General features: G+C 38.7%; 1 protein-coding gene across 1 annotated transcript in view; it reads left to right on the top strand.

The window, feature by feature from the left end:
- Nucleotides 1–12,752, top strand: part of GLIS1 (GLIS family zinc finger 1) — a 211,796-nt gene that overhangs the window by 103,819 nt on the left and 95,225 nt on the right. The window contains exon 3 of the mRNA XM_009287387.2: nt 1,823–2,927. Within this exon, the coding sequence (XP_009285662.2) occupies nt 1,823–2,927 (1,105 nt within the window). The remainder of the gene's footprint in view (nt 1–1,822; nt 2,928–12,752) is intronic.

Raw genomic sequence — 12,752 nt, 5'->3', positions numbered from 1 at the left:
GTTTGTTTTTTTTTTTTAAATTTACCATCTGCAAAACCAGGTGCTTTAAGTTTACCCTGAGACCAACTGTGGAAACCTAAAGGGAGAAATTATAAGTAATGGATTATGGAAACCTCTAAAATTTTTAAATGTAGTCTTTTTAAACTTCTGGTGGCAAATGCAAGATCTGATTGTTCTGTAGCAATGAATGGTGGGGAATTTCACTTCTCTCATGACCTTAAAGGTTTTTTTATATCAAGCCCTACTGGCTGCAAACTGTTGGAGCTTAGAAACCTGTCACTAGTGAATGCAGTGTTGACAGTTGTGTGTCTTAGACAGGTGTCATTTTTTGACAACCTTAATTTCATGGGAAGGAAGTCTTTTTGAAGCTTTTTGTTGTTTTGTTTTTTCTAATTGGTAGTTCTTTGAGAGCTGTTACCAAGGAAATGTTAGAAGTCGTCCCAGCTTCCTGTCTTAATGTTAGTGGCAGATTAACGGAAATAATAGCGATAAAATCATCTGTCATAAAATAAATGCAGTTTATTCAGCAGCTTCGCAGTTTAATGTATGTATATGTCCCAAATACCTTATGCATATGTGTTTCATGCTTTAAAATGTGTCAGATTTATCTTAGCTGCAGTGTCACACACAAGTTGCCAAATGGCCAGGTTTTCTTCAACTTTTGTGGTGCTAGCATCAAAAAAGTATAAAATTCATTTAAGTGGAACATGTCAGCATAAGAGCCATGGAGCACCTCTCTGGAGGTTTATTAGTTCAGGTACAGCTTTCCTGCACACAGATGTACTGTTTCCTCTTCTCAGTCTGGCACGTCACTGCATGATGAAGCCATAGGTTAAACCCTACTATGCTTTAGGGATATGTAAGGAACACCCACTGGTCCTAAGAAAAGACACAGTTGGGTCATCCACAGTAAACGCTTATAGCTGAGATAAAGTGTTTTATTTTAAGGCATAAACCAATTGCTAACCGCTTGGAAGAAAATGTTAGCAGGAAATGTTTCCTAAATGCAGTGTTTTTCTGAAATGTCTATGTGGGGTTCCTCAAGGTTCTACTTCCTGAGTGGTTGGATTCAGCACACATCAAAAAAGATTAAAAATCACTTCTGCAGAACAATCTTCTTTTGATTTGCACACCCATGTAGACTTTAATAGGAAAAAATGGAAATGGGAATGCATAGACTGCCAGTTTAAATCTACCGGTTGTGAACTTTTCTTAGTTATCTTTTGTAGACCTCTTAGAAGTAAATACTCAGCTTGATCTCTCATCGACTCTGGACCACTGGTTGAAAGCAAGCCGTTCTTTCTTTGTATTCCTTTTTTCCCCACTGATCTTGCTCCTTTTTTAATTTAGTGAAGGAAAGCGTCTCTCTGACATGTAAGCAAAGCTCAGCTAGCCTTTTTTGATTCGTGTGAACAAGAATGCCAAGGCATTTTCCCAGTGTGCTCTGAGGAAAATGCCGATATTTGAATAATTCAAAAATGCCCAAAGCTCTGAAACTTCATTCTCAGCTATTGTTTTGCCCAATCTATTATGCATTGAAAACCTAGATTGTGATTGATGAACTGGCCGTAGCAGTGGAGGGGAGATTGTCTGTTCCGTGTGTAAGCCAGTGTGTAAAATTAATCCTGTGTAAAACGATGCTGCCTTTACAAGGGTTGTAGAGGAAGCATTGCAGATTTTTTTGGTGTAATTGCTGCATTAGACAGGCAACATTCAGCAGAGAGCAAGTGCTTCCATTTTCCAGGGCTTAACAAGTGTTGTCTTGTACAAAAATCATAAATCCTGTGGTAGTTAGTGATGCTTAATGAAAACTGTATTACAGGTCACCCAGGTTTCAAGACTCGGTAGATTCTGCTGCTCCATGCCTGAATGGAAGTAACCCGGCTCAGCACATTAAACAAGAATGCCCAAGTGATTATAATGCCCGGGTGTCTGAAGCTTCCACACATAGGAGGATTACGGAGGGGATGGAGCTGAGAGCCTCCGGTAGTCTGCATCCTGAAATAGACGTAATGAATAATAGCTTTACAAATTCACTTTCATCCTACTTGTTTAATAATGAACATAGCTCCTCCCTGGGTCCTTTGTCACTTGGCACCCCTCAGCACTCGGCCAGGCTGCAAACAAGCAACCTGAAGAAGAGATGCATCTCTGTTGTGCCGTCTTCAGCTGAAGGAATTGATATTACAGCTATCATCCGCACATCACAGACGTCACTGGTCACCTGTGTGAATGGACTGCGAACTAATTCAGCTGGCATTTCCTCTCATCCTGTGGAGATCAGTCATCACAGTGCTCAAAAATGCTCTCGGCCCCAGTCTTGCTCTCAGCCTGGAAACCCTTGCAGTATTCCCTCCCCTCCAGCATGTCTTGTACCTATTTCCGCTGAATGTGACAGAGGTGACTGTGAGCAGATACAAATGCAGCAAGTTGAGGAGAATGGAAGCCTCAGCCTTATGATGAATGGTACTAGCATTCCTCATCAAAACACCTCACACAGCACCCAGAAGGTGAGTTTCTTAAAACAAGAACCAGCTGACGATTATTCCTCCACTGCTGATCTTTTTCGACATCATCAGGGGCTGCCTCCCCCTTACCATCTACACCAGCAACCAAGCCAAACTCAAGGGACACTGCCTCACTTACATGCCTCTATGTCTCCGAAGTCCCTTCAGCCCAGCGACGGGGATGAACAGGACCTCAGCAATGGCAAACAGGTCTGTCGGTGGATTGACTGCAGTGCCACTTACGACCAACAAGACGAACTGGTCAGACACATCGAAAAGACTCACATTGACCAGCGGAAAGGAGAGGACTTCACTTGCTTTTGGGCAGGCTGTGTCCGCCGATATAAACCCTTCAATGCTCGTTACAAACTGCTGATTCATATGAGGGTTCATTCTGGAGAAAAACCAAACAAGTGCATGGTAAGTCTGGAATATATTTGTTTGAATAGAAACATACTACTCTGCTCTCTTTCTTGCTCTCTGTTCAATCTTATTCCAATATAATTGTGCTTTCCTGTAACTTAGTCTGCAGCAGGCTAAAGGGGAATTGGAGAAAACCTTAATCTAGAAGGAAATGTTTGAGTAAGAAATACTGTAGTTCTTGGAAAAGGGATTCAGTTTCCTTATATGAGAGCTTAACTTTTAATACAGTGCTTTATTTTTTTTTTTAATATTCATTAAAGCATTAATAAAGTGATGATCAAAGCACGCAGCAGTCATTTAACGTAAAACAAGTCACTGAGCCTCGGGTGACATTTTTAATCAAGAAACATAAAACACATCTAATGAAATTCTTCTCATTCCTTCAGCTGAACAATAACCCATAGAGTTGAGAGTGCAAAAGTTTCAAATGGTAGTTTAGAAAAGAAAAAAATCTTGTTAATGATTCTAAACAGTTAAAAGAATAAAAGGAATATCTTTCATTGCATTTTCAAAGGTTGTTAGGGGCTTTTTTAATTTGCAAAACAGAGCTTTAAAAATAAGTAAAAACCATTGTTCTCTTCTGATCAAGAAGATGTAAACAACATCAGTGTTCCAAAAAGACGATCTTGGGAATAACACCATCTCTGCATCTGCCCACCATGATGACAATATGGCCAAACTAAAATAAAAGTTAATGACTTCCATTAAGCTTTCCACATGTTTGAAACAACAATGATACAAGACCCTGACTGAAACAGATGAAGCAAAACAAGTTTGACATGAGCTTCCAAATTGGGCCATGAATTTTGGAAAGTCTTATTTGTAACACCCACATGCACACGCGTGTGCACATACACACAGGCACACACACAAATAAGTACAAACAAAAGGAATGGTTATGGCAGCAGGTTGTGGTTCTTGATAGGCAGAATTTTCGACTGTATGTCTATTTTATTGTTTTGATCAGAGAATGATATAATGGAAAATGCTTGTAAGGAAGTTAGATCAAGACAAACTTTTCCATGGCAAGCTGTAGCTTTCTATGGAGGAATAGGAAAGAATGTTTATATAAAAAGCTTACTTTTTTCATTTGTTCAAGAAAAAACTTGCTGGCCTGCAATGGTTGTGGAAGGGAGAAGGAAGAAAACAACAGTATTCAAAATGTTTTACAGAGAAAAATTTTCTGTGTAAGTGGTCATCCTGATTATCTTTTTACTTCCATTGGATAAACGAAAAACATTATCTTAATGTCTGCACTGTTCAGTGGGTATTCCCTAAAATAATACTGGAAGCAATGCAGATATTTAGAGAACACAATCAAGTTGTCCAAGATAAAATGGAAACGCTCTAAGACTTACCTGTTTTTTTCCTTTGAGAGAAAGAACTGACTTGCTCGTTTCCCGAAGTAGCTCGATCACAATTTGTAAAAGTACAAAGGATTTTAACTTCCTATGAATATCTTTTTTTTTTTGTCATAAATCATCAAAGGATACTGCAAGTTAGTTGCCTCTTTCCAAACAAAAGTGTAAGCAAGCTGTGAAAGCATACTTACAGATGTTATTTTAGCCTACTTTTTGTTTCTAGTGTTTTTATCATCTGGAAAGAGATCAGTCTTCTCTCCACTGTTATCTCACACTTTTTAAAAGAAATACTTAAAATGTGAAACCCTGATTAGCTTTACTATGATGCTGAAAGGTTCAGTAGACTCCATGGGTGAGGGAACTTTTGTCTTTTTCTGCAAAATGTATATTTGACAGGTATTGTATAGCAGATTTCTAATGTTACATTCCCATTCCTACAGGAAACTGGATAAACCAGAGATGTTAAATCATGTAATATCTTAGCAAATGCTAAAAATTTCCTCCTTTCAATTATGTTCCTCTGCACTAAAGAACCAGCTTTTGATAACATCTCAAGGTTTAACATTGTGAATAGGTTGGAAAAACCTTTGCATCTGATGTTGCAGACAGCCTTCATGGCACATGTATATAGCCTTGGCATGTAAGTACATAAAGATCTGTTTTATTTGAGCAGATATTGTAGTTGTTCCCATACATGGAATGGCCCAATCAGAATTAGGAGCTTTACATTGCACAACTTGCAGTTAACTCTTCGGTTCCCAGAATAAGACCCTTCCACTGTCAGCAGAGGTATCCATGTATTAAATGTTACAACCTGGAATCCCATGTGGAGTAAAGCTGGATCCAAGTGAGCACATGAAAAACATGTCGTCTTTGCAAATTCAGTTTTCTACCCTGGAAAGACCTTGATCTATCAGGGACAAGATCCAAAGCTGCAACACGGCTCCTTAAATTTATTAATATCAAGTGGGGATTATTTGCCCAGCGAATTCCATTCCACTTTAAACAAGGGTTGCTGTGCAGTGTTTCATTGTGCGGTGATGTCATGTCATTTTAAATGATGGCTTTTCTTTTGATGTGGTAATAATTGTGCTGTTATTCCTGCAAATTAAGAGGGCAATTCATACTCTGTCTGTAGAGGTCTGAGATTTTTGTTTCGTTTTTGCTGTAGCCCTGTTAAAGTAACTTTACATCTCTTGGTATTTGTAGTGGAGATTTTCTTTCGCTGTTCACAATTACCCATTGTACTTTCTTTTTAAGCCCTTGATTTTGTTCCTCTCTGTAAGATTACTGGCTGACTAGGTATTGAACTGCTCAGGAGAAGCTAACAGCAAGCAGCACCCCACCCTCATGCATAAAAGTACTTTTCCATGTAAAATTATTAATTTCTTATGACAGGCTTTGCTACTATGTACTGTAATAGACAAAGGAATTTTGGAATTCAAGCTACTTGAGAACAGGAAATACATGAGACATTTTGATTGAAAAGTAAATGGTTCACTAAAACTGCAGTTAATCCTTTCATTATCTTTCCAACAGCAGTTTCCACAATACTTTCATGAGGTAAGCTTCCTTCAGTCCAACTGTAACACTCATCATTACAGCTGGTTTAAATTTAGCTAGCCTGCTTCTTTCTTTACTACAGACAGTCGGCAGGCAAAACAGTTTCTGGTGTAGAGAACTACTGATGTTTCGGGTCCATATTCTGCTCGCTGTGTTTCATTGCCAAAATCGGTACTATGAGTATTCTGTTTTCATATTCTGTTAAATATTCTAATTAAGCGGTGCCTTCTCGTCATTGTGTCCCTCAGTTTGGTTTTTCCTTGGGCTCTGCAAGTAGTCTAAAGGAAACTACCTAATCTCTTTGCAATATCCTGTTATGTTTCATACTTAACTCATGTTATTTTAGTTTTATTAAATTTGGGGTTCATCTGCATTATAATCAAAAATATATCCAACAAAAATAATGATGCAATGCCTTTAAGACTTTAACTTCTGAAGATTAATTTCATGCTTTTTTAGATTTGATGTCCCAGACAATTGGAATTTTGATTGTCTGAGACAGCAAAAATTAGCAAGCTTAAATGTTTCTTATTTAAAAAAAAAAAAAAAAAAGTTTCTCATAGCTGCATCTTTTGCTGTCTTTCAGTTCTTCCAGTACTTTGGTGGGTAGAACCCTGCTGATCTCCAGATATTGCATCCTCAGTTTAAGCCCCTGCTTGCAAATGTAAATATAGAGCTGCTCATTTAGTTGTCTAGAATTGTTTGATTTGGACAAATCCATACTTGGCTTATTAGTTTACCCTCTTGCACTCTTGTGACTTCATAAAGAGCAGAAAATTAAGTTCCCATCGCTGCATGCATATTTGCTCAGGGAATCTATGTTGCAGGCCTCCACAGACATGATCAAGGTTAAATATATTTATCTTTATGTAATTTCTACATATGCAATTAGTGTTTATAGAAATTGGGTATCATAACGTATGTGATATCCATGAAAGGAACTGGACAGTGATAATAGCCATTGTTAATGTCTCTAGTTCATGTATTTCGAAGAAACAAATGCCTCCTGAGTATGTTCTAGACCTGTCACATCATGTTCTTGCCTAGATAGTTAGGACTTTGAAGCACAATCTTTTCTTCTTGTATGTATGCAACATATTCAGTTTGGGAATAGTCCTGATGCAATGATTTGGGTGCTGTATTGTACACAGTAAAATTCAGCTCTTGTGCTTGTCAGTTCTTTTGAATTCCTAAGGGTGAGACACTATAGGTACTGCATTAAACATGGGGAAATTGAGACATAGAGAAGATAAGAAACTTGCCTAAAGGCATCTTTAGGCAATTCCAGCATTCCAGCACAGATCTTGTGTTCAAATCGCTACATCACACAAACTAACCATTCGCAATTTACCTATGAAACAGATTTTTGTACAGATTACATAAAAGATAGTGGTCCTGCTGAACTTCCTGTTATTTTTACTGTACATCTCTGACGCAGGTGGTTTGACTTGTCATCATGAAGGCTCGGCTACATTTGTAACACTTCATGGGCAGCAACTTGGTTATTATGGTTACAGGCGAAAGGGGCCTATTGAGCAGATCAGTATTATTGCTTCTGCTGCTAAGGAAACCAATGCGGAATTTCTGTTCACAGTAGATAGCAAGTATTATGCTGTTTGCGGTCAGTGGGGAGCATGTGTCTAGCAATGCATGGTGAGTAATAAGATCTCTACAGGCTACGTCTACAGATGTGTCTAAGAGACAATCCTGCATCTCCAGGGAAAATAGGTCTGTGTGCACCAGCTTATATGCTTTTGAGTTACTTCACCTAAACAATGTTTCCATGCCTGACTCGAGGGAATGTTGTGGAAGTCTGGAAAGTATTTTCAGCTTTTGGAGTGGAGGGTGTCATGCACTGATGCCAAAGGAGTGCTTTAAAAAAACAACAATAATATTAGCCTCACTTTCTTTCCTTTGAAGTCAATAGTAGGAAACATCCATTCTATGAAAGCTGCCTCACCAGAGATCTCTCTTTTTATTAGGTTCCTGATGGCATTTCCCGATACTGTCAAGGAACTGCAGCATTAAAAACACTCCAATGAGAGGAGTAGACAGCAATTCGGTGGTTTTGTGAAAATACAATGTTTGTTTGTTTACAAAAACCACTACAGATTACATGACAGTACAAATGGGTTTAAGCATGCACCAGCACTGGAGGGCAGGCTGGCAAATGTCTTGCTGTGTCAACTCATGTCCAATGGCAGTTGGTGAATTTGAACTCTTGTCTGTCCACAGGAGAGCTCCACACTAGCAGATCTTGCAGAGCAAAAGCTGTAGAAATTATTGGGCCCAGATTCCGCTGTAGGTAGGGTTGTCCCATGTTTCAGTGCAGCAGGACAGAAATGCAAATCTGCAGTTCTTAGTGCAGGCAGAAAGTACAGCACAATGGTATGACACAATGGTATGGTGCCTTTAGGGGCTTGACACCTGCCCTTTTGAGCTGAGCTGCAGAGGGAGTAGCTGCCACTGTTTTGCCTGAGGGACTATCAGTTTCCTGATGTGGCCCTGGGATTGCTGACCTTCAGGACATTCTGTGAGGTGCATCTGCTTTATCAGGTTGATAGAAAAAGGTGTAGGATGCTGGACCAGATGGACTTCTGCTCTGACCGAGCAGGGCTGGCTGCCTTTTTTGTTCTTTTCCAGCAGTTTGATATGGGTTAGGTCTGGCTGGCATGCTCTTAGTTTTTTTTGTTTGCATAAATATAAATAAATACAAATGAAGTAAATTCCAACTGTTGCTGCCAGCACCCAGAATGGTTTTCAAGCTCAGTTGCGTGCCTTAAAAATGTTATACAGGACATTGAAGAAACATGATAAATGGAATATGGTAGGTAGAGGTACAGTACGGAACTTCCATGGAGGGGGCTTTCAAGTACATACTTTTTTGTCCTACAATTCAATTCAATTCCACAAGGTTTTATTTCATTTGACTTGATAAATTATTAAGTAATTTGGGACCTGGACATAATTATATTCATTTTCACAAGGTTTTATTTCATTTGACTTGATAAATTATTAAGTAATTTGGGACCTGGTTAAAACATAATTATCCTGAAGTTTTCCTGGCATATTTATACAGAGCGGGTCACTGTGTGTAGTTATTGCTATTCATTCAGTCTTCTAAGTAGGAAACAAAGTGGGATAGTAATATCACCACAACATAGTGGGTACTCACCCTATGAAACTCCCTGCCATAGGATATAACGTAATTAATTACCACTATTATGGTTCTCACAGTGTTGGATAATTTCCAGTAATAATACTTAATATCTACTGAAGGTAAGGTGATAGGATGAAGCAGATAGTGGTTTAGAGAACAGATAGGCTTGTGGCACAAGGATGGATATTCATTTCCATGTTCCACATTAGAAATTTTACTAGGTACTCCATGCCAGTTTTTTCAAACCAGTAGTAGTATCATTGTAAAACAGAGATTTGGAAAGAAAACCATTAGTGAATCTGGGTCACATTCAATTTGGAAAACAAAGTGATGGGGGGACAGGGAACAGGACTGGAGGATTTTGTTACTATTGACATTTTCTAAACAGTGTACTATTTTGGAAATAATGAAATGTTTCTGTATTTTAACCCATCTTTTTTGACTTTCCCTTTCAGAATGAAAAAGTGTTAAACAAAGATGCTCTTCTTGGTTGTTTAAAAGCTCTCCCCATTTGATTTATTCAGTGGTTTTATTTTGTTAGTGCAGTCCCCCAAACAATTATATTTCAGCTCATCCTGGACTGATTTCTCTTCATTCTTCAGTGTTTTGATTTGGCTACTGAAATACATATTTTTTACCACAATTCCAGTTGTGATATGATTTGAGTAGAAGGAAAATGATCCACGTTCCTGCAAAGCAGAAGATATTTGTCAGATTCCTAAACACTCTAAGCTTTTGAAGAATACCTACTAGTGGTCTGATTGACAGAGAACATCTTAAAGGAAGGAAACATTTTTGTATTAGAAATGGTTCTCCACAGTGACTACGCTGCTTGGCACCGTTGTGGCACACGGAAGAGGTAGTTGTATCAGAATTCCTCTACCCCAAGCAAAGTCATTCATGTTCTTTTTCAAATAATATAGGCTAAAGTATGCCCAGCTTAGAAAAGTGAAATTTATTAGTTGTGACCTACGATGTCTGGCTGCCAGACAAACTTCTAGGCACATCTCCCAGGTCTTTTTGGAAAATTTCTGCTAGGCTCCTTTCCCTTCCCTTTGCCCAGTTTGCACACAAAAATGACATCTCGATACCATGTTTTTATCTTTATCCTCTTGTCCCACAAAACTCAGTAAGTAGTGATTCTTTCTCATTTTAAGACACTCAGAATTATTTCCAGCTCTGCTGTGGCCTGGCTCTGGATGATACTCCACATGTAGATTTATTCAAACTCCAGTCTCAGCACAGACCTATAAACGTCTCATGGGGCATCACCTTTTGAAGATATCTTGCAAGCAGCCTCTTAACTCCCAATTCATTCCAGGTGCACCACAAGATCACTTTCTTTGCCATGCAGATCAATGAATTCTATCAAATAATCACATCTGAAGATGCAAAAAGGGAAAGGCTTTCCAGCCTCTAAGCACTGGGTTTGCAATAGCTCTTAAGGATTTCTGTAGCTCACCATTTCCCATGTAGCAAAAGTGTGACAACGTTTCTTTCTCACTATGCATCCTGTCTGGGAGTGAATCATCCATCAGTTTCACTGTATGAATCTGCACAGTAGTAAAGATCAAGTGATACACCCTCAACTAGTCAGATGCATTCTCCATTCTAGTCATAAGTTTTACAGAGCAGTAAATATAATTGTGAACTACCTGCTTCCTGTAAGAATGTCTTAATACACCTCAAGAGTACCTCAAAGATGTGTCCAGCAGTCGGGTCCTAAAACTATTAATTCTGCAGGGTCCAGCATCATTTTGGCAGGGTGAGTTGTCTCCAGAAGATCTGGGAAACAAGGTTGCATTCAGTGGTTTGAAGGCAGCCTGCAGTTATCTAATATCTAGGAGCAGTGGGAGAAGATTTTTCTCCCCTGAAATTTCATTTAAAAAAAAAAATTTGCATCTGAATATTATTAATCATGTCATTTAGAAAGTGGAGAGCTTGAAAGTTCTAAAATTTTAAACAAAGTCTTTGTGATTGTGTTCTTGAGGTTAAGTGCTTGGCTTTATTTTATTTCTATGTATGTGTTCTGTGGGGATTATTAAAAATGGCATGGAATTGTTCTGAACTCTCAGTGATTTAGCCTTTCTTAACAGTGATTAACCTCAAGAAGGAAAAATAGTTTGAATCACCTGGCAGAAGGCTTGGTCAAATTAAAAAGCAGTAAAATTAAATATTTTTTAAAAACTATGCCAATGATATACCCATTAATGTTTCTTATTAGGCCAATACATTTTAATACTCTGTATTAGTGAAACATATGTCATTTAATAAAAATGTTAATCTGCATTTGCAGGCAGCACAGAGGCTGTATAGTATAGTCTCAGGGGAGAAAGAGGAATTTAGTGCACATTAAAAACTTTATACAGTCATTTATGCAGTTCGATCTCAGTTCTAAATGTGATGCATTTGTTTGTTACTTCGGGGCAAACCAGCAACAGCTAGCCTTTAACAATCAGATGAGAAATAAAAAGCCATCGTTCCACAGTGCAGGGTGTTTATATTGGCTTGGGCTTCACAATGGGCCAGATTCTGAAACCTTCACTCACTTGTTTAGCAAGTAGTCCAGTGGGCCTAGTAAAAAAATAATGTGCTATTTAAACTAAATATATCAAAACTTGACCTTCTGGCATCCGACAATTCACACTGAGCAAGATTTTCAAAAGCAGGCCCTGGTTTTGGATAGCTTTATTTTGGAGGTGCCCTGCTCTAATAGGGGACCTCTGAAGTTGGAGTCCACTTTCTCTCAAACCAGATAGTGTGTAATTGAGTTACTGAAATTTCATGAGCACTTCTGGAAATTTCGACCTTAGATCTCCATTTCCTCACAAGTACAATGAAATAAATCTCTCTGGAGTACAGTGAGGGTGAATAATCACAGTGAGGTAGTGAGGCCAATAACATAACGCATCCATAATGCTCTCTTGCATCTCTAATGGTTCCTTCTGCTGAGAATCTCAAAGCTCTTTCAGGCTTCTGCCTGCCTACAGCATTTCCTGTGTGGTGAAAACTCTTGTGCCCAAGTTCCAGATACAGTTGAATTAAGGCAAATTACTCTGCTACTTTCTGTCCCTGTTTACGCTGGTGTAATTGTAAAGAAACCCTGAATTTACACCAGGATACGTGAGCCCAGAATGGCTCAGCCACAAAGTACCAAAAGTCACACATTAAGTGCCTGGCAGAAGAGGCAAGAAAAAGACCACCTTCTTCCCAAAGTGTTTTCTCTTCCACCTATTTCTTAAAGTCGGTGCGAGACTATGCACCTTTGCTGACCATAAAGTTCCTTCTACTTCAGAGCATTATTCACATGAGTAAGGGTATGCAAGACAACGATTTTATCTGGCTCTACAATGGCTTTCAAAGAAAATGTTGCCATTATAGAGTATTCAGCGCCCTGTATTCTGTCTCAAGGACACCTGTATTTTCTGTGTTTGGGTAAGTCAAAAGGGGCTTCATTTCAAATAGCTGTGCATTTACATCACAGACATTTGTCATTGCCTGACTTTTCTATTTACATCCCTGGGCTGATTGTGGACTCAAGGAACAACATGAGTTTTATTTCAAAGTCTGCTTTTGTTGTCTATAGCAGTGTCTTCCATCGATCTTCTTTTATTGTTGTGTACAGATAACATGTGTGAAGAGGTTCTACACTCAGGTACAGTGTAGCTGCAGTGTTAAATAATTGATCTTGATCTTTCTTTTGAAACTGCATCCAAGGCTTTTAAAAGTGGGAAATGG

This window comes from Aptenodytes forsteri, unplaced genomic scaffold (assembly GCF_000699145.1).
Source record: "Aptenodytes forsteri isolate BGI_AS27 unplaced genomic scaffold, ASM69914v1 Scaffold119, whole genome shotgun sequence".
Taxonomy (NCBI): Eukaryota; Metazoa; Chordata; class Aves; order Sphenisciformes; family Spheniscidae; genus Aptenodytes; species Aptenodytes forsteri.
Note: the sequence above shows the minus strand (reverse complement) of the source record. Positions and strands in the feature narration are given on the sequence as shown.